Raw genomic sequence first — 22701 nt, forward strand, 5'->3', positions numbered from 1 at the left:
GTACAGTGCGAGTGGAGAAGAAGAGTTGGGGGAAGTCATTGTGTATTTTTAAATTAAGGGAAATCAGGGTGGGGACCTTGAATCCTTTCAAGGATCCCCGAAGGTGGACTATTTCCATCTTTAAAACCCCCCAAATCTGGGAGCCCAGAGCTGATATTGTTATTTGCTTTCAGTGTGGGAAAGCAGCTGCTTGCTTGAAGATCTCTCAAACGCCACGACTCCCCTACCACTCCCCACTCCCCCCGCGCTCCCCATGGTTTTTATAATTTTTTATTTATTTATTAATTTTTTCATTCAACCCCACCTCCTCGGTTTCAGTTTGTTGCCACCACCACTGATTGGGCTGTCGTGACATCCATGTTTAACCCCATCATGCCTCCCCACACACAGACCTAATCCGCCCGCAAACTAATCCTTAATCCTCTCTGGCAAGTTGAACAACCCCTCCCCCTCCTCCCTCTCTCCCTTCCACCCTTGGATCCTGATTCCCAAACGGGACTGACGTCAAAAACGTCAAAACTACAAGGACTCTCCCCTTTAACGTTGCAAGCATATGCAAAACTCCCAAGGGTGTAGCCATTATGATGTAGAAACATTAATGGACTACTGCACAAACTGTGAAACGACAACGTCTCAGCAAAGTAGGACTTACAGTATTCTGGGAAAATAGGGAGGAAACGGAAGTCCCACAACTCCACAAGGCCAAGGACTCGGTTAAATCATTAGGCAACCATGGAAATTATCTAACCGATGGGAAATAGTAGTGGGCCTATCTGCAAGATATAAGTAATAGCTCCAAAGCATCAATGATAAGAAACATTATACTCCACTGAGAACCGTGACAATCAGCTTCAGATGACCCGATATGAGATATGTAGGTCTGAATTCAGGAGAAGAATTTTGTACCTACTCTGTAGGCTATGGAAACTTTAGATAAAGCGAGCTTATGTACAACAGGGGATAATGAAATTCCATAAAGGCAGATAAGGTCAGATGACTCACTGTGGGATATTATAGCAACATTACGATGATTTTTCGCTATGGTAAGATCTTACTATCCGCTCCATCTCCTTCATGCTGCTCTCAGTCAGTAGGCCCCTGCTCTGGCCCTGTTATCCCGGTGGTACGGGCCAAATCGTATTAAAATCCCCTCCCTCCCTCCATCCCTCCCTCCCGTGTCCCCTCCCCTCCCGCTCGTCTTTCAGACAGTCTGTTTTTGCTGCAGTGAACGGTAGCCGTGGAGAGCGAGCTAGAGAGAGATAGAGATACAAAGACAGAGTGAGAGAGTGAGCGGAGGGGGAAAAAGCAAGAAAAACAAGGAGTCGGGAGAAGGAACAAGGAGAGAGAAAAAAGTCGATAAAAGCAGATTGAAAGAAGGCTCTGAACAAGCGACTGCTGCGCATCAAAGGAGGGACCTTACTGGGGACCTTATTGGAGACCAGCATCAACAAAACCCGACTCCGGAGGCGGACTATACCGGTGTGTGAGCGTGTGGTTATTGCCGTGCAATGTTTCACAGTTTGTATTAATGTACAGGGTTAGGATGTAGCCTGTAGGGCGGACAGGAGACACCTGTCAGTGGTGACGCTTTTCCGTCTCCAGGAATGTGTCCGTGTGCGCACTGCGAGTCTCCCTTCTCTCTCTCTCTCTCTCTCTGTAATCCGTTATGCCTGCCCAGGGAGAGAAGTGTATAATCCCTGAGTGTTTCATAATTTACTCTAAATGTACGTTTTGTTGTCGGGCTGTCTGCGCTGTTCCCGACTCCTCTCCTCTCCTCCTTTTTTTTCTTTCCGCGCTCTTTTGCAGAAAAAAAGATCGTAACTCGCGGGGTGTGCAGCAGCCACCTCTCTCCAGCCTTTTCAAGAGTCTCCCAAATTCTCAAGAGCACCAGATTTTTCTGCAAGCGCGGGAGAAGGACTGGTTTTCCGACCTGAGAACCAGTCCTCTGGTGCTCTCGCGGTCCGTCGCAGCAATGCAGGTAGCCATGCGCGAGCTGTTGTTGTTTTCATTATTGTTGTTATTATTTTTATTGTCGTCATCTTTATTGGTTTCACTCTCCACGTTAAGCGTAAGCAAAGAACTTCTGTTCTTCGCGCTCAGTTTCCGCGTTATTTCCCATGGATACACTTGGTCCAGTTTTGTTTTCGCTTCTCGACATCACTCAACAGAAAGGGCTGGAGCAACAATAAACATAGACACCCCCCACCCCGTCTCTAGTCCCCAACATCCCTTTCCCATGACATGCCCCCCCTCCTCCACGTCCCCCCTCCGCTCCATTACTCCATCCCACCCCTTGTCCCCGCCCTAACCGCCCGCTCGTGCGTCCGTCCCGCAGCCAACGTTACAGCCCCGGTTCCCTCTCGGCGATGACAATGAGGGAGCCGTCCACAGATGGACCGAGGGCTCACCTCTGCGCAAGCTACTGCTATTTTAAGGAATCTGCGTGAGAGAAAGAGGAAGAGAAGGAGTGCGAGAGAGAGAGAGAGTGAGAGCGAGTGCCAGAGAAGCTATTAAGCACGACGGTCCGTCTCCGGTCTAGTGCAAAGCGCACCGTGTATTCTCAGCGGGCGGCAGGTGTATCTCTCCGCTGCTGCTGTGTCTTTCATTGTCTTTCCTCTTCTCCTTTTTTCTTTCACTGCCAATTGTGGGAATGTTGCTTAGCGTTATTTTTAATTAGAGTGAGTTAGTTGGAGCTCGAAAATGGCCCCAGAAACATTCGTTTTCCTTCTTTCCACATGCGCACAGCTTGTTAAAGTGGAATAAATTGACAGTAATATGAACACCACCCCCCACCACCCCCATTCGTCTCGTCTCCCCTCATTAACACTTAAACATCGCCACCATCTCCGTCTACTCCTCTGTTTGGCTCTATCACCGCCCACTCTCTCCTTACTCCCACCTCCCTCAATCAGTCGTCGGTATAGTATGACACAACCAGATCGATGAATACCCATGGAGCAACGCGTGAGTAACGGGTGGGCCAAGCGTTTATTCAGCTGCAGCCAACCAGTGGCAGGGGATGCAATTAGTGGCCAGTTGGCCTTGCCTGCTTGTTTTCTTTATCTCACCATTGCTTTCCCTGCAGGTGACACTCCAGAGCTCCTCTGCCCTCCTGAGGATTCAGTGAGACAGGCGGATCTGTGTGCCCGAACATGGCCTTCCCATCAGCCCCCTTTGCATTATGGAGTGTCAGCTTATTGACAGTACTCTTCACAGCTGCGGTTCACAGCAATACTAGCTTTGGTAAGCACATCTCTCTCCCTCTGTATCTGTCTGCCTCTTACTGTCTCTCCCTGGGCCCCTGACCTCCCTGACCCTCTCTGTCTGTCTCTTGTGGTGGCCCTTATCTGTTTACTTGAGGCTTTTTCGTTGTTTCCTGTATTATGACAAGGGAATCAGAGCAGCGTTAATAAGCACATGGGACACTCCCACCTCCCCAGACCCCAGTGGGATTTCTGCTGTTGTTTTTTAGGAATGTGTGTGACTCGCACGTGGGTGTAGGGCTCAGCAGTGCATTGCAGGTCCTTTGCCAGAGTAGCACACTGCCCAGTAACTTCCTCTTCTTTTTCTCTCTCAGTGACATCTTAAATGACTTGCATAAGGTCGCTTAAGATGCAAAAACACAGGCAAACACTCATCATTAGCAGTCTTGGATGTTTACCTGCTTAGCATCTCTCTGTCTTTCTCATGAGTATACACTTGGAGATAAAGAGCGATTGTCTTGTGCTTTCTCAGGTAGGGGCAAAGCAGCGTGCAAACTCTTATACAGACATATGACAGTCCTTATGGCTGAAGCTCAAACTGCGATGAGCTGGGTGCGGCTCAAAGCGGATGGTAAGAGAGGATTTGATGAGAGAAGCACTTTGTAATGATATCATCCTTGCTGTGAGTGGCGAGAATATACAGACCGATGTGCTTTCCAATTACATAACACTCAAGTGACTGACTGCTGGTAATACAACCTTTAGAGGACGAGTTTTGCCAGTGGTAAAATGGTGCGTCACCACTGGCCCTCAATCCACAGAAAATTGATTGACATAGGTAGAATCCTGTCGGCATGTTTCTCATTACACTTGGTATTTTTTTGCACAGAGTTTGACAAAGAACTGTAAGACAATATAGCAGGTAATAAGGCTCCTAATAGATGTTCCCTGATTTGCATTTCCAATATATATTCTCAGAGGCCCCTTGTATTCACTTATGCACACCCACACTATTTCACAAATCTGAATGCACCTGTGAATACACACTGCATGCATATGCATGGAGAAATACACAGTATACGCCCATAGATATGCACGCACACAGACTACATTTACTGTACTTTGAATTTGTTTATCCACATCAGCTGTTTTTATTTTCTGTTGAAATAGGTATACTTGAGTTTCCGTGCATTTATGAATTCAATTTGGGGGAGCGAAGGATTGTCGGTGTGAGCTCACATTGGTCAGTGCGGTAGAAAGTGAGAAACAATATGGGTATGTCTAGAAGTTGGGATCAGGCCGCTGTAATACAAATGCAAATGGAAGCATGTCAAAACCTTTAGAGTTGCTGAAGATGAGAAATGCACAAACAATCACCTCAGACTGAGGCACTGATGATGAAACATCAATCTCCTGTCAGGATGCTGACCCCAACTGTGTAGTTCGTCATTGAAACCCAGGCGCTGGTTCGTTATTTGGGTCCGAAAATGATTTTGGCTCGCATTCACACGCATGTCACATTTGATTAAGGTGTGCCTGGAGGGAGGCCTGACCATGCGTGACCAATTCTTGCTTTGGTCTCACCTAAGTGCTGTTTTACATTATCATGTCAGTCAAGGAGAGTAATTAAGCCTGGGACGTCTGACAGCATTTAGGAGATGAGAAAACACGTCAAAGAGCACAGCTGAGAGATGGGAAGCAACCGTGGAGTGCTGAGTTAACAATTTTGGCATCCATGTCTTTTTGTCAGTAATATGTGTCATCAAATAATGATCAAGTACTTGTATTAATTCCACAGAAACCAAATTAATAATATCACTGCAGTGAAATCAGTCAGAATCACTTGTCAAAAATGTTTGAAAATATATTTTTTGCACCATATAGAAATGCATTAATCAGAAGAAGACCGGATACTTTTTTATCAGTAGTATTGAAATTTGTCTTAGTGGCCTTGATGCAAGAAATAATGAAAAGTTGTAGATTTTCCCACTGGCAAACAAGGAACCCAGCTTTTATTCAACACATACAACACCAAGGAACAATGCCAAAAAATTCAAGATACAGAAAAATAGATATATTCATGAATAAATCTTGTGTTTGCTGCTTTGTTCTTGACATTTGAGTAATGTGGTAAGCAATGGTGTTGCAGTTATAGAGGGAAATGTAGTGCATAAGCCGCAAAGCACCAGCCCATCACTCACATCCGCTCCGATCTGTCTGAATGTTGTGACACAGCAGCAGAGCTGTTAGTAGAAGGTGGAGTAGGGTGGGTCATGCCGTCATAATGGAGATCTCCATGCTAAGTGGCCTTGCAAGAGAAGGGTCTACTTAGCTTAAATAATTCAGTGTTATGTATCAGAGAGGAAAACGATTAGCTCAGCAAGTCAACGTTAAAGCAGATGAGCCATCAGAGTAGGACCGTCTATTATTGTTATACTCAGAGTCCACAGTGGATTAAAAATATGTTGACTGTTTGTCTCTTATCATCGGTCAGAGAGGTACAATTAAGAAAAAAGAAATACTTTCCCAGGACATATGGGGTTGATCATGTATTATGATAGCGTTCATGATAGTTTAAACTCTTGATCAATCCTGGACTTCCATTTGATGTATGTCAAAGTCATGGAAAGGACAGCACTAACTCTGCTCTGGATTTATCTGTGGCCAGGCATCCTTGGAGCATGTGAACGAATCAGGGAGACACTAATTGCACGCCATTTGACATATCCATTTCCACAGCTGGATGTGCAGCCATGCGCTGTAGATGGAAAGTGCCTCTCAGAAGGGCACAGATTAGGCATGCAATTGGCCGGCTGTGCCCTGGTTCTGTACCGCTGACCCAGTTGCCACAGGACTGCTGTGTAGTGTGAGGGTCCGTCTGCTGAAGCACTCAGTTGACAGCACGTAGAACAGTGTGCTGCGACCTCCAATCAACCACCTGGCCCTCAACGCTATGGCAGCCTGATGGCAGTCTGATCTCAGACTCCAGTAGAGTGTTTGCATTCATGGCAGGAAACATGCCTAATAGTTTATTTACTTCAGCGAGTTCTGCTAGTCAGAAACACTGAATGAATCCCGATGCTTCCAGCTGAGGCTAGTAATGGATAAGGATTAAAGGACGGGAGCAGTGTGGACCAGTTGTTAGTGTGGTAAGATTTATAGGCGGGAGGGCTCTGCGTGTGTGTGTCTCTGCCAGTGGTTCACTTTATACTGCTACAGAATGGGTTCCTTTCCCCCAGGAGCAGCTCTTTCTCATTGGCTAAAAGCCCACTTCCTGTGTGTGTTGCTGTTGTTTGGTGTTGACTTCCTGTGTGCCAAGATGGGGGAACATTTGGCTAATACACAGTACGGCTAGCACACAATAGCAGTAGGCGGTTTGGATGGGAGGCCTCTGCCTGTTAACAAGGCTGACTGATAAGCAGTGACTCATTAACAAGCCGAGGTACACAGAGCCTGGGGGAATTACCGCCTAGCCACTGTGACATTAATAAGAGGCCTAAGCTATTTTTCCATTTGGCTCCACTGGCATGGGGCTAAACCAGTGGTTTCCAATCTCAGTGCTGGCTATTTATTTCCTCCAGTGCTCTTCTATTACTTTCAGCCACTGGTTACCTGGTCTGATTGGAGTGTGGGCTGATCAGTATTGTCAATGTGGGCTGTAGCTAATGACATCTGCCGCTTCAATAGAAAAACCAGACAGCCCTCATTAGTTTTCTGCAGATTCATTCAGAAACATCTGGGGAGGAGCCCAATTAATTATTCTTATACTAATCATGCCAGTTAGTTAACAATATGTTTGTCTTTTAAGAGAAAAACGACAATGACATAATCTAGCACATATCCTAGATTTGAATCTGTGAAACTGAAGGAGATTGTGACACTACATGGATCCAATTAAGCATCTAAAATACACATGCTAAAACATGTAGTAAAGCTCCAGGAGACTGTCTGCTATCGGAATTTTAAATCTAAAGCCATATTACTTCTATTGTCTTGTGTGTTTATTCTTCTCTGATCCTTTAAGTGTTTTCTTGTCCAGATCAGTTTTCTGATTATAAATTGGATTCTGATTGGCTGGCATTAGTTTGAAACAGATTCACATCTGGCAGAAAACCAATTATTTCTCCTGTTCATCATGCCGATTAATTAGTGTGCTGTGGCTGATTGATTAAACTTCCAACAAAGCTCTAACCATGAGCACTAGAGCCCCCGGGAATGATTTGCATCACACATTGTACACATTGCTGTTTCTTCATGTTATGCTCATACATCTCTCGACATGCTGAAACATTACACATGCGTAAGCGGCAGGAAGAGAAGGTCACAGTTCAACAAGGCAAAAGTGTTGATAAGTCATTTGTAGCTAAATTAAGCAGAATTAAAATGCAGTGGCGCACCAGTATCTTCGGATGTTAGAAGTATCAACTGCACCCAAACAAGACTCTATTAGACCTCATCAATCTGAAGCAGATCTCATCCACCCAGGCTCTCTCAGGCAAAGTGAGATTACATCAGAACAGATCAGTCTTGCATGCTGCCATCATAATAACAGCAAATGCCATTAAGAAACCAAAAGAAAGAAGTGCTCTTGAGATTTTGATGAGCGGCAACGCATTCGTCGCCCTCTCTGGTGCTTCGCAGAAGACACATCACCTTGCAGCAACTCAGGGTTGTGAAAAATAGGGGTCCCGCATTTACAGAGCAGCCAGCTTCAAAACCATCACCTCACAAACACACTACAGATTAAACAAACCTAACAACAACAACAACAGCGTCAGCCTTGAAATAAATTAATTTACCATGTTTCCACCAACAAGAGCCCGTATTGTGTTCAGCACTCATCTGGCTTTTCCTTTGATCAAGGCCCTCGCGCTCATTCCCCCATTCCTACCTGCCTGCTTTTCTCATGTTATCTGCTGAAATTCTCTGGCGGGTATTTTAATTGATTGCTGCAGGGGTGGAAATCACCAATGGTGTCATTAGCGCATGGGTGGTCAGACCAAGGGCTTCCTGGAAAGGTGTATCTGTTTGTTGAAGCACATCACTGTGCTGTGTGTAAACTCCAACTATGACCGTGTGCTGGAAGATTCGAGTGCATGGCTGTAAAGCGAAGCATTTGTATTGATTGACTCTGAGTGCTGAGGGTTCCCCCTGAGCGCAGGAGCTCCACCAATGAAAGAGCGGAGGTTGCTCTTATATATTGCCTCTTTTTAATGATGCCATCACTTCAGCTTGTGGTAGAGAGTGTGTCTGTGGGGGGATCTTATCACTGATACCACAACCATAAAGCCATTTCAATTCACCTGTGTGTTGTGTAGGGAACTCTACCTAGTTCTGCTGAGGATATCACTGTCCATTGACTGGATGGTGAGTCTTATTGAGCCTCTAATATAACTGTCAAATATAGAACCAGTTTAGGAAAAGGACTGTGAAGCAGTTCTCCAGATTAGTACTTAATGTAGTATAAAGTCTCACGAGAATAAGGAGAATAAATCTGATGTCTGACACTTTTTCTTTAGCGCTATTAAAGTGAATCAGCAGACAGAGTGACAAGGTCTTTGAATCTGTGTCCTTCATCAGCACATGCGGCAAAGTTTTTTTTAATAGCTTTACCATCGACTGGCTGATTATCAGTTCAACTGAGTGCCAGTTGGATCCTAAAATCGGATACAATTACTTTTTAGTGGTATATTATTGTGCCGGAGCAGAGTTGAATATTGCCTCCTATACACAGCATATTTATTTATTGTTTTAGTTGCAAGTTTATTGTTTACAGAGATATGTTTTCTGCATTGAAACTATTGGACAGTATCATTATTAAAGTTTTTGCATTGTAACACAGCCACTGCTCAGTAGAATTCATTTATGGTTCCACTGCACTGCTGCACTCCTTATGCCTCCCAATCATATTGTACCACCCTACTTGAATGCTCATAGCTTCTATATATACTGCAGATCTGCTATTGAAATTCATTCTGTATTATTTAAATGCCCTTTGAATTAATGCACTACCTGGCATTTAGTGTATGTGTTTTCATCATTTATGGCTGCATTGTAATCGGATCAAATATTTTAATGCAGCCAATGCAAAGCGGGGGTGTCATTTGGGGAGGTTGCTTTGTCAACAAGAACAGCCATGACGGGCATAGGATCATTAGACATGATACTATAGAGCCTGGATTTACTTTTCATTGAAGTGGAAAAGGTCGTCTTTTACGAGTCTTTCCTGGAAGGCAACAAAAATGATGACGAGGGATTTTTACTGCAGTTTGCAACTACTGTAAAGGCTAGGGGAAAAAGGGGATAGGAGTGAGAAACTGATGGGATCTGAGTGTGGTGCTGTATTGTACCACTGTAGGTGTCTTTGGAGAGGCTGAAGGAACGGCAAACTCTGGAGAAGTTTAGACTTTTCTGCAGTGGTTGCAGGATGCGAATATACACTTTATTTACTCCTGGCTGAGGTTTGATCATCTCTGTGGGTGGTGTGGAGGACCTGATAGCGTTAAGATCGTGCCATGTATTTACTCTCTGTAAAGCCATGTTTTTTTCTGAGTTAAAGAGATCCAAAGAAATTGAATTTTAATACAAGGTGTAAATTATGCAAGAGTGCTAAATGTTTTAAAAGAAAGAGGAAGTAAATTGTCTTTTTGTTTAGTTTCCTCTGTGTTCATGCACCTCATTTCAAGTTCTTTTAAAGTGTTTTTGGTTTATTGTTATTGTTCTTCTCCTTCAATGTCACAACCTAGACAGGTACCCGCCTGATACAGTGAATATTTTCATTGTTGGAACATTTTCATTGTACACAGCGATATGACCTAAATTAGTATCATTACACTTTTATGAGATTTGCTGCTCCCGTCTATTCTTGTCTTAAGTGGAGGAACTGAAGTCATCACTTTAAAGGGAAAAAAAAAGCAGCAGTCTGCTGATGAGCATGAAAAAATCTTGTTTGCTTTATTCTGTCATCCTTGAGCTTTTAAAAAGTGCCACATCTATGTTTTCTATTAGGAACTCACGAAAGGAATATAATGCCTCGTTTTAAGCGGTAGATAAGGTCTTATGATCAGTGAGTCATTGTAATGCAAGTGCAGACTTTAAACTCACGGTGACCAGTCGAGAGGTCCAGGCTCGGCTTTTAATCTGGACCTGACCCTTTGCACCGATCAAGGTACGATGAACTCGTGATGAGTAGATGCGACTTTTGACGATGGGGCCATCGCCACACCGTGTAACTCAGCATTACTGTGCCGGTTGAAGACAAAAGCACCAAATAGGCATCTCTAATCTCCCTGCTGAATGAATCCGAAACAAAGAGAGGAGGAACGCAGACATAGAAGCTTGGACACACATAGGATAAGCTGATTACCAAGGAAAGGAGGGAGGGCGAGGGAGACAGAGGGAGAAAGACAGAGGCATTCACGTGAACAAGAGAAAACCATACAGTAAGGGTGCATGACGGCAGGGAAATGGAGGAGGAGGGGTTGGGAGGGAGGAGGAAAAAAAAGTGAGCGCACTCTAATGATGGGGTGAACAGACCGGAGAGAAAATGAAAAGAAACAGTGTAGGGAGCGAGGGAGGGAGAAAGAACTCACAAGAGAAAAAAAGGTGAACGCTTAAAAGGACGAGCCCTGGCGCGCTACACAGAGCATGCAATAGGAAAATGAAGGGAATGCATATTTGCCTCTGATATCCTTCTTAGCCATGCGACACAATCAAAAAACAGGACATTATGCTAATGCGAGACTGCTCAGCAATATAATTGCAACCTGACTCATTTCACCTGTCGCTATATATACAAATGGAATTACACCCAATCCAGGTGTACAGGCTAAATATACAGCTAATTAAAATTAATGAGATTTACTTAGAAAAGAATATGCTTCTTCTCTAAGCTGCTTATCCCTGCATGGGAATCGGCTACACACACTGACACACACACACACACTCACCTTTGCCAGTTCTCTAAGATACACACACTTCATTTTGATTCACTCTCCTTCACTTCGCTTTCTCACCCTCTGCTAGGCAGACTGTTAAGAAACCCCAGTATGCTAGCACGCACGCACGCACACACAAACACGCAGTCTATCTATCTGTCTTTCAGCCAGCTTTCCTCTCACGCAGACTTAAACATGCTCCTTGCTCAGTGAACATGAAGTTCTTGACTGTACGTTGCCATTCACACACATAGACATGAATAAACAACTGAGTTTCTGGAGAAAAAAAGTTGAGATTGTATTGAAAATGATTTGCAAGTCATTGTTTTTAGTTTTAGAAATTAGGTTGTGGACAGTTTCAGTGAGATTCTTAGATGACCAAGACACATCGCTCTAATCTCTTAAACCACTTTAGCTTAGCTTTTGGTGTTTTTGTTATGCAAACACAAATGCAACCTTCATGTATTCCTAACAGTGCTGTAGCGTGCTAGTGTTGCTCCTACATAATCATGTTAATGATGCTCCATGACCATCATTACAACTGACAAATTATGTATATAACTCAGGAACAAATATTAAATCACAACGCGTCCTGTAGTGGAAGACGTGTAGCACAATAAAGTCAATTTGAAGATGAGGGTCAAACACAGGATTTTACCCTCGAGAAACCCAAATTATATTAGACTTACATTATATTTTCATTTTTTATGCATTTTTCTTCTTTTGATAAAGTACCTACATGGCTAAGTTGAGGAAAAGATAGTAGTTTCTGTTAAAACAGAGCCTTTTGCAGTATTAACGCTGTATTAAAACTGTTTCTGATTGGCTTTCTGCCAGAAAGCCCTCTCTCATGTGCATGTCCTTCCCTGATGTGGGATAATATCGGATGATATCTGATTGTGCGAGTGACAAGATATCTGTGTAAACGAACTCTTGACCTAAAACGGGTTACATAAACATTAATGAAATCTGAACACTAGTCGTCAGCTCAACACTTTAAAGAAACATGATAAAGACAAGCGCATATGGTGATATTTACTTGTAATGTGATGGCCCAAGACACCAGCTCAAACCAATTATAAACAGGGTCTTAGAGGCAGCAATGCAAACCCACAAGCAGATGCTTGTGACCACACAAAAACACTTCCAGGAAAATGCACGTGTACATTTATGCATAAAGACATGAATAAGACACACACAAACATATATTCAAATGGAGCTTTGAAGGCACTCTGTTCTTTACTTAAACAAAAATACCCCTGTGAGCCAGGCTGTTGACTGCCAGATGAAAAATTGTGTTTAGCCGGGGAGCGCGCATACAGCATACATATATATACTCCCCGCACTGTGTTCCTCTTGTATACACACAGTGTAGGCGTTTGATATGTAACAGTTCCCAAATTGCTTATGCATATGTTTTTTCCCCATAAGGTGTTGTCCAACCGGCAATTCTTCAATTCCGAGTGAGCAAAGTGCTGAGTAATTAAATGGCTCTTCAAGTCATCTCTGAAGTAGTGTTGTAGGAGGACACTGGGAAAATGACACAGAGCAAATTAATCACGCACTTTATTAACAGACTTAGGTTTCAGCGGAACATTGCTGTCTCCACCGCAGCGAGTTGCACCACTTGGCACAAAACCAACTTATGTCTCACCCGACCCTGAGCACATTCACCCTAACACGTACAGTGGGTCACACATGCACTCACACACTCATCTGAGTGTTATGTGAGTAACACACACTTCCGTGCTCTCCTCTTCCTTCTGTCTCTATCTCTCTCTCCTTCTGTCAGAGCTTCATTTCTCAGCCTGGTGAGTACTTGAATGTCATTATGACTTTTGCTATCAAAAGCAAACAGCGGGGCAGGATTGAGGAGTGCATGCCAGACCTCCCGTTTTCCACGCTGAGAATGCCGCAGCATGTCGAGTGCTATTTTGATTGTTTCAGATTTTTTCCTGCTTCTGTGTGACAAAAGGATAGGCTTTTTTTTTTAAAGAACAGATTTATTGACCAAGCTCCTGCTGCGAGGCTCTACAACCCCACGCTGATGTATTTTCTGAATGGAAACCCCCATCTCTTTATATTTACAGTATGATCACTCTACCTTGGCCTGTGTGTCAATGAAGATGTCTTCATATCTACCGGCACATTCGATCCTATTTTTGTAGTGCATCGACAGACGGCAGAAGTGAATAATATAATTGAGCTAATGAGCTACACGCCCTTATCTGCTGTTCATTCACACGGGCAGCCCGAGGCGTGACGACTATCAGCCTCTTACACAAGCTACTGTATGTTTGATGAGTACCTTGAAGGGAGAATTTGATAATGCAGTCAAACTTCCTCAAGGCAAACTGTTTTGATGTGTGAACCAAAGAAGAAGGAGTTTATCCTCTGCTTTCCCCCCCCCTTATTCTCTTATTCTACAATGAATATTTAAATATTATTGTGATTTATTTATGGCGGCTCGGTGTTCAGCTTCACTGAGCTATTTTCAGGTTGATATCTTCACAGGCAGGAGGGTGGGGAGGTATATAGACTTCAGGGGTGGAAGTAACGAATTACAAATACTCACGTTACTGTAATTAAGTACATTTTTTGGGTACTTGTACTTTTACGAGTAATTTTTCAAGTGTGTAATTTTACTCATACTTGAGTACAACTTACACCATGTAATCTACTTCGCTACTTATAAAATCAAAAGTCACTACTGAGTACGCCCACAATTTGAATTAATATTCAAACCTTTCGTCTGCATTTTTGCAGCCAATAAGGCCGTGCAATCGAGACCGCGCCAATTTAAGACGTAAGCAAAGAATAAACTCCGCTGCAGCAGCAGGCACAGGTGTCTGGAGGTGCTAAATGGTGGAGTATAAACTACTTTATAGACGAAAGATTTGGAGACAAAGAAGCCAAAATGGAGACAGAGGACAACACTGTCAACCATGAAAACGACGTAGAAAAGACGGAGGACGCGTGCCCGTGGCTATACCTGGAGGAATTTTTCGTGTACAGAGGAAGAAAAGGAGACTATGGAAGCCCGTTTCCGCCACTAAAAAAAAAAAAAAAAAGGATCCATAACTCAAAATTTCGAGTTATTTTCTCGAAATTTCGAGTTATTATCTCGAAATTTTGAGGTTTTTTCTCGAAATTTCGAGTTATTATCTCGAAATTTCGACATATTAACTCAAAATTTTGAGAAAAGCAACTCGAAATTTCGAGTTAGCGCTGCCAATCAGTAATCTACGTGAATGACGTCATTTCCATGTTACCCGGAAGCTGAAGCCCTCAGCTACAAATGCTACAGCTAAGCTACCGGTATTACATCCAGTCGTGAATGCACAGATTGCTGAGTGTTTTCAGCCTGGCTTCACAAATGATGAAATCCCTGTGTTATTAGCTGAATCACATGGTGTTACTATCAGCAAACATACTTTAATTTGTTGGGATCCGTTTTTCAGTGCGCGGTCCTGCGCCATATGCTTCCGGGTAACAAGAAAGCGACCTCATTCACGTATATTTTTGATTGGCAGAGCTAACTCGAAATTTCGAGAAAATAACTCGAAATTTCGAGAAAATAACTCGAAATTTCGAGTTATGGATACTAGCTTTTTTTTTTTTTTTTAGTGGCGGAAACGGGCTTCCATAGGAGACAGCGTCCAGATGCAGTGCAAACTTTGTTTGACCTCTACAGTCATTTCAGCTTACAAGACTTCAGCATCTAATCTAAAAAAACACATTGAGGTAAGAGGTTTTACAACTATACGTGTATGATATTGCTTTCTTATTTTTCATGTGTGTTAAGGTTACTAGTTTGGCTAAGATATTGTCACCGCCATTGGTTAGCCTGATATTAAAATAAGACGGAGCTAGCTAATGTGCGTGTGTGCATGCATAATTGAGCTACAATTCGTAGGAATGTTTTAGCTTATTATTTGGATAACCACCGTCATTACAATAAATTAAACTTGTAGTCATTTAAAACTCACAGGCCTACAATCAGCTGGCCTATTTAAAAAAACAAACAAACAAAAAAACAAACAAACTTGAACACAGTGCTGAGCTGCATCTCAAATTAATCTTCCAGCTCTCAGCTGACATGTACCAGAGCCCGATTGATGGATCAGTATCATTGGCCTGATATAGGTCTATCATAGTGACATGGCTCTTAATCAGTAGGGTTATATGTTTCCCAATATGATATCTTTTTTTAAAGAACATAATGTGGATTGGTTTTATTTGTTAGCTGTATGGGCAGCATTTTTGTGTATGTGATCCCTTTTCTTAAATTAGATTTGCTAGATACACATATTTTGCTCTCTTAGTATTTTTAGGACCTGACTAATACTGAAAACTTTAGGGTGATACTGATAAAAAGGAGTTAAAAATTTAGATACTGATACATTGGTCGATACTCTTTTTACAGATAGTATACATATTACAGAACTTAGAATGTATACAGAAATTCATGTTTTTTGCAATGATCGTTCAAAATTGGTTTACACTTGTGAATAAATACAGCAATATATCTGCAAAATTTGACCAATTCACCACTCTTTTATACTATGCTCAACAATCAAAGATTAGCTCAAGTCTAGTTGAATAATGTTTTAAAAATGTGTTTTCTTTTAGTGTTAATCACAGTGATGTTATGAAGTAATGTATGAACCTGACGTATGATAATATTTATCTCTACAGAGGAAACATCCATCGAAGACTGAGCAGTACAATATCACTGTGGCATCAACATCTCGACAGCGAAAGACCACAGCCACACCAAACAAGCTCTCAGCAAATACACAAGCCAAGTTACCAGACCTGATGTTGAGAGCTGCAAACAAACATGTTCCACAAGCAACTGTTGACAAGCTTGTCATCAATTTCATATGTGAGGGTCTACAGCCATTTGCAGTGGTAGAACAGCCATCTTTCAAAGAATTGGTTACCACATTACAACCTCAAGCCAAAGTCATCTCCAGACCCACTGTCCGTGCCAGAATCTGTGAAGCTGCTGATCACATGAAGATGACTTTGGTTGCAGCATTGGATAAAGTCAAATTTGTTGCTACCACTACTGATTGTTGGTCAGCTCATCAGAAAAGTTACCTTGGAGTCACATGCCATTGGATAGAGGAAGAGTCCCTGGAAAGAAGATCTGCAGCACTAGCATGCAAAAGATTGAGAGGGTCTCACACATTTGACATGCTTGCTGGTGCGCTTGATGATATCCATTGCCAATACAAGATTAGAGGCAAAGTTGTAAGAACCACAACTGATAGTGGATCCAACTTTGTCAAGGCCTTCCACATGTTTGGGGCACAAAATGATGCAGATGAAGCTGAAGATGAAGCAGACCCAGAAACTCTTGACCTGACTGACCATATTGACTACCATGAGGCAAGTGCAATTCTTGATGAAGACTCTGGTTTGGAGTATCAACTTCCGCCTCATCAGCGATGTGCATGTCACCTGCTAAACCTTGTGGCAACAACTGATGCTGCCCTAGCAGAGAGCATGAATGAAACCTACAAGAGGCTCTCCCGTGCAACCTTTGCAAAATGCCAGGCCATTTGGAACAAAACTGGCCGATCTCATTTGGCTAATGAAGTGGTAGAGGACAAGTGTGAGCTACAGATCATTCGTCCCAATGCAACACGATGGAATTCAACCTACCTTGCCATTGAAAGGATAATACGCATCATTGATGAGAAGGGGGAAGATGCCATCAGGAGCATTTGTGAGGAGTTCAAGGTGAAAATGTGAGTAAAATTGGACACCTACCAATATGGTTGCAAATTTTGTGAATTTTCCTTAATGTATGGTTAAAAACGTGAGCAGACTCTTAATATTAAATCAGAAGATCCCTATTATAGTCATGGTGGGTTTTGTTGTTGTGTCTTACAGGTTGAGTCCTGCAGAAGTTGCATTCCTAAGGGAGTACTGTACCACCATGAAGCCACTGGTGAAAGCTTCAAACATCCTTCAGTCTGAGTCCACTTCCTTTATGGGATGGCTCCTGCCAGTAATCCAACAACTACTGTCCAAACTTAGCAGGCTGGAGACATCAAGCAAGACATGCGTGCCACTCATCAGAGCCCTGCAAAATGGCCTTCAAAAGCGTTTTGGAGCGATGATGGAGGATCCAGAGTTGGCTGCAGCTGCAGTCCTCTTACCCAAGTTCAAGACTTCCTGGACTGACAGAGCAGATGTAATAGAGGCTGGTAAGGATTCATGTGATCCCATTTTTGTGTATTTTTACATTTGAACACATGCTTAAGTGAGTATTTCACCTAATACATTGTAAGTTATTGATGGTCTGTCCTGAATACTAAACAATCCTTTTTGAGAATTTGCCGATTTTAAATTTGTGTTCAGGAATAATCACTGAAATTTAAATAACAAAATTGTGTTATCTACTTGCAATTACAGCCTTGACATACATCAAACAACATCTTGAAACGACAGAGCATGAGAGTGAGGATCAGCAAAGAGAGTCATCTGATGAAGATGAATTCTTCTCCAGACCGATCTCCAGAAGGCTGCAAAGTGCAGTTGAGCTTGATGGTTATCTTGCTTGTGCCACAGACACCATGGAGCTGCTGCACTCCTTCTCAGCCATCAAAAACCTCTCTCTTAAACTGAACACAGCTCTGCCTGCTTCTGCTGCGTGTGAACGACTTTTTAGCTGTGCTGGTCTACTCTTCACTGCCAAACGAAGTCGGATTGCCTCTGTTAATTTAGAAAACCAGCTCTTGCTGAAACTGAACAAAAGGTTCAGAAAGTAAAGTGTGAAAGAAATGCTAAGACTTTAAGACACTTACCTGCCTGTTGTTCAGTGTATGGGGAAAAGTTTAAATGGTTCTACGCATGTTCAGAAACATTTTTGTCATTGTTTTAACAAACAAAATTCCTCCTTTTATATCTACATTTATTTACAAAACAAGTTACCTTTCTATACCTTGTTCATCTGAAAAATGTGCTTTGAACATAAATATTTATACTGGTGAATCGAGTTGAATGCCTGCTATTGACAACAGAATAAAACATCAGTCTGTTAAAAAGTAATTAATACTCTGAGTAGTTTTTGAGAACAGTACTTTGTACTTTTACTCAAGTATTTTTTTAACACCAGTACTTTTACTTGTAATTGAGTACAATTTAACCAGTGTAACAGTACTTGTACTTGAGTACAAATTTTGAGTACTCTTTCCACCTCTGATAGACTTGTACATGGGAGGTGTCATGCTTGAGTTTGTGACAGCGCTCAGCAGCGTGCCTCCGAGAGCATCTTTTTGTTGTTGTTTGAAGAGTTTGGTGACATTTTCTGGCTCTTCCCCTCAGGGCTGTAAGATTCACAGCTGGCCTGGTTTCATCAACCACCCAGTGCATTTTACTCAGGACGTCATAGGGTCAGCTGCCAGAGGAAGGGTGGCTACATGTTGGCTTTTCTTCATGCTGCTGTGTATTGCAAGTCTGTGGAATCAGCTGCCATTCAATAGTGTTAAACCACTCCAAGCCCTCATGCAATTGAAGGCATTTTAAGAATATATCTCAAAAGTTTCAATATCCTTTGCGTAATTATTTTTTTTGTGTGTGTAGCTTAGAAAAATGCTTCTATCTGGACATAAGTTTACCATTTAATCTAATATAAGATACAGTATCTTGGTTAGAAATATTAATGCTAGTATTTTATTTGCTTGTGAGGCCTGTTATTATGTTTTTATTCCCCTTGGGCATTCAGTTTTTATCATTTATGTTAAGCACATTGAGTTTATGTGTAATGTGTAATCGCCATTGTCAGTTTTACTGTATACTTTACATTCAAGGCCATTTTGTGAGTTTGCATTGTATCAGGCTGGACGTGTTCATTTAAGAAGTTTTCAAAGTTTGAAGGCTAAACTTTCAACAACCAACTACCTTTATTAGACTTCTCATAATAGTCGCTGCTGGTGCAGTGACACACCAGGTTAATGCAGTCGTGAGATGAACTTGACAGATATGGAATCTGAAAGGATTGCTTTGCAATGAAGTTTAAGTTTTTAATATTTAGGGTTAATGTGGTAAATTTAAGCAAGTTGTTTTTGGTGCCTAAGACCTAACCAGCAAGTGAACGATTAAAATAAACTAAAAATCTGTAAGATATCAAATGGGACATAAATCATTGTATCCTCCATCCCTACAACATGCAAATGTGGACTTTGTTGCTCTGCAAAAGAAGACTGATCACTCTGTGACAGGTAATACCACAACCAATGTGTCAGTGCTCAAGCGCTAAAGGATAGGTATCAATGTAGTCGAGCTCCATAGAAATGAGTTCAAGTTAAAAGACAAAAACCCCTAAATTGTAAACCTTGGGTCTGATACTTATATAGAGTACTGTAATGTTGGCTGGTAATAATTAACCTGTCATTTTTAAATAGTGACATAATACAAATATTGATTTATTTTATAAATAATTTAAATGGTGATTCACACAAAATTCTGTTGTGGATACAAATTTTGGTGAACGTTATGGGTGCCGCATGTTGAACGTGACACATGAAAGAAACACAAACTTAGAATGTAACATTGCATTTGTAGGAGGATGATGAGATGAAGATCATTTATATGAAAATCAAAAGAATTGGGATTTATAACCAATCTTTTTTTAAAAACACGTTCATGCAATGCTTCGTTCAGATTGGCCCACCCGTTAAAGGTACGTGCAGACATAGATACATACAGGTGCTACCATCTGAATAATATTATTTGAAACCCTGGCATGAGAATTGACTGGAAATCCACAGCCTGCCAGGCTTTGCTTAACTAATTGCAGTGTCCAAAGTACATAAACAGGAAATCATTCTGCAACTTTGATAATCGTGTAACAATTTAAGTAAAAATTTGCTGCTTTCTGTCCTATGAGATGACGTGTTTGGAGTGCTGAATTCACCAAAAGAAGCATTTTAATAAAAAAAATTTAAATAGTAAAAGATATTTTCACAATCCAGAATAAATAATCATTTCTTTTAACCTTAAACAATTATTTACTGTCTTTTGCTATTACTGTTTTGCATTTTACCAGGTCAAAACTAAAAACTTGATTATGTTTTTGCTTTCAAGTGTCACATCAAGTCAAATCAAACGTCCTCATTTTTTATTTTTAGGGCTTGTGTCAAACTAAACTTTCACACTTTGCTCTGAGTGAGAAAACACATTTCAGATCTCAGCCCTGACTAAGAAAACACTAAGTGAAATGTCACATACTGAAGCCCCACTGTAATAATGTGGCCTGGAAATATGGCCTTGGTAAAAATCACATAACTCCTGCAGCATCTGCTCAGGCATTGCGTTTGGTTCTGGTTTAGAGTATCGGCTAAATTGCGGACATGTTAAGATGTGAAGTAATTACAAAAATTCAATCATTTTCACTGGCAGTTTCAGATTAGCCTCAGCCAGTATGCCGTAAATTGACTGGCACATATCCTCTAAACAATAGATATCCCGCACTGCATGCATATACATGCAAATAGGAGTTGTTTCAGGGGGCACATGCTAGCACAGTGAATTGAGAACCGAATGAAGGATCCGGCGATCTTGGTGTCTTGATTAATTGTCTTTCAAGTACTGCTATCAAATTTACTGTCAGAGTTGAATCTCTTAACTCCCTCCAATCAACTGATATTGCACTGTTTGAAATGAAAAATGAAAGCTCCACCTGAATCAAATCTGACATCTTCAATTTGAAGGGGAAAAAAAAACACCTGATAAAGGAGCACATTTTGTGAGCCACTCTCAAACATTTACAGGAGCACTTTACTCTGGGACTTTATTCTGTTACACATACAAATGCCAACAAAACAAAACTATATTAGCTATTCACAAATATCCCATTAATTTTTGTTATTAGTTTCTTATTGTATAGGGCAGGGGTCGGCAACCTGCAGCTCTGGAGCCGCATGCGGCTTCTTTGTCCTTATAGTGCGGCTCCGGGTGGTTTGGGAAAATAAATTAGAAGTAATTAGCTGAAGTCTATTTTATTTGTGTTTAGTTCTTTTTTTAACTTGTATTTCTAAATTGGAAGATTATTGTGATTTTGAAATATAAAAATAAAATTATATTTTATTATTTTTCATCGCTCAAAATAAGCACATGCCGAAATGCCGTGCATTTATCGAGACTTTCAACCCCAGGTAGGCCAATTATGGATCTTCGGATCCACATTATGTCAGCAGCTGTTCTCCACCGTGAACTATGTTAAAAACAAACACCACTCACGCCTCACAGATGACAGCTTACAGTCCTGCGTAAAGATGAAAGGAACTTCGTACAGCCCCGGTTTGCAGACGCTGTGCGCAGAGGTTTAGGAGCAGAAGTTCCATTGTAAACATACCACGGCAGACCGGACGCTTTAACATCTCTTTATTGACCACTTTTCACACACGGTTGCTATACGCATACAGCCGGCTGTAGCTTTTCAGCTCACAGCCCGACACATACCAACACAACAGCAGAGAGAGCACAGACTTTAAGGCGGAAAGGCGTGTTTGCGGGTGCCGCGGGTGCGCCCGATTCCCCTGCAGCGGCACTGCAGACCACGCCCCGCCACATACATTAACCAGGTAAAATACATATTTAGGCAGAATTTAGCAAATTTTCTTTTTTTTTAGCAGCATAGTGCTTTTTTTCCAATTATTTTTTTAAAAGTCAGGTCAAGGCTCCAAAAGCCCAAAGGCGATATAAGGGTGGCGGCTCACAACAGTTTTTGTTTGCTATTGGATCATTTTAGTTCAGCTGGGTGTCTTTCCTTTTGTTATATTTCTTTAAGAGTTCAAAATGTGTTAATTACATAAATAAAATGGAATTTTCTCTGTAGCACTTCATGGATTTCATAAGCAACACACCGTAGTTGCTCTGTGGATTTTTTTAAAAAGCAGTTAAAAACTTTTCTGTTCAAACAAGCCTTTTGTTGATCTACGTATTTTAGATTCTTTACATTATTTACATTTGATCTTTTACATTGTGTATAATGTCTATTGATTGTATTGTGTATTTTAATCTTTGTGTACAGTGCTTTGTGACTGCCTGTCTGTTAAAAGCGCTTAATAAATAAACTTTACTTACTTACTTTAGCTGTTCACACAAAGCATAAAGGTAAAAAAAACCCCCAATATATACAGTGTTATCTTCATTTTAGATGTCAAAAAGTATTTGCGGCTCCCAGTGTTTTCTTTTGCGTGGAAACCGGGTCCAAGTGGCTCTTTGGGTGTTGAAGGTTGCTGACCCCTGGTATAGGGAAACACATGCTGAGACATACAAATAGTCATACACCAATACTAACAAAGCCACAGTGGCTCATGTAATTTGAAAAGCACCTCACTGTTGGGAGGACTAAAAACACATGCACTGCTTCAACACAAATCATCATGCATATTATTCTCTCTGTTTTAAAAAAAGCACTGAAACGGGACCTTTAAAGCTCTACTTTAATACTACTAAGATAAGTATGAATAATTCAGAGTGCCAGACATGATAGACAGTCTGATAAAATAACTATTTATATAACAGTTTCAAGTGAAGTC

The 22701-nt window shown here is 41.5% G+C and overlaps 2 protein-coding genes across 4 annotated transcripts in view; both read left to right on the forward strand.

Annotated features, from left to right (window-relative positions):
• Window positions 1-1197: 1197 nt before the first annotated feature.
• Window positions 1198-22701, forward strand: part of cadm3 (cell adhesion molecule 3) — a 123660-nt gene continuing 102156 nt past the window's right edge. For 2 of the 3 annotated variants that reach the window (XM_085390433.1, XM_085390434.1), the window contains exons 1-2: window positions 1198-1479; window positions 3086-3243. In XM_085390433.1, the coding sequence (XP_085246559.1) occupies window positions 3153-3243 (91 nt within the window). In that variant the 5' untranslated portion in view covers window positions 1198-1479; window positions 3086-3152. Of the gene's footprint in view, window positions 1480-3085; window positions 3244-22701 lie in introns of those variants that run through there. The other variant, XM_085390435.1, reaches the window with a different exon arrangement.
• LOC146647688 (E3 SUMO-protein ligase ZBED1-like) lies at window positions 14769-18336 on the forward strand. The gene is made up of 4 exons (XM_085389886.1): window positions 14769-14884; window positions 15839-16899; window positions 17045-17361; window positions 17570-18336. Exons 1-4 carry the CDS (start codon window positions 14804-14806, stop codon window positions 17923-17925), a joined length of 1815 nt encoding a protein of 604 aa, XP_085246012.1. The 5' UTR covers window positions 14769-14803; the 3' UTR covers window positions 17926-18336.

The sequence above is a fragment of the Rhamphochromis longiceps genome, linkage group LG18 (genome assembly GCF_057381845.1).
Source record: "Rhamphochromis longiceps isolate RC_006_pf linkage group LG18, R_longiceps_female_GT1.1, whole genome shotgun sequence".
Classification (NCBI taxonomy): Eukaryota; Metazoa; Chordata; class Actinopteri; order Cichliformes; family Cichlidae; genus Rhamphochromis; species Rhamphochromis longiceps.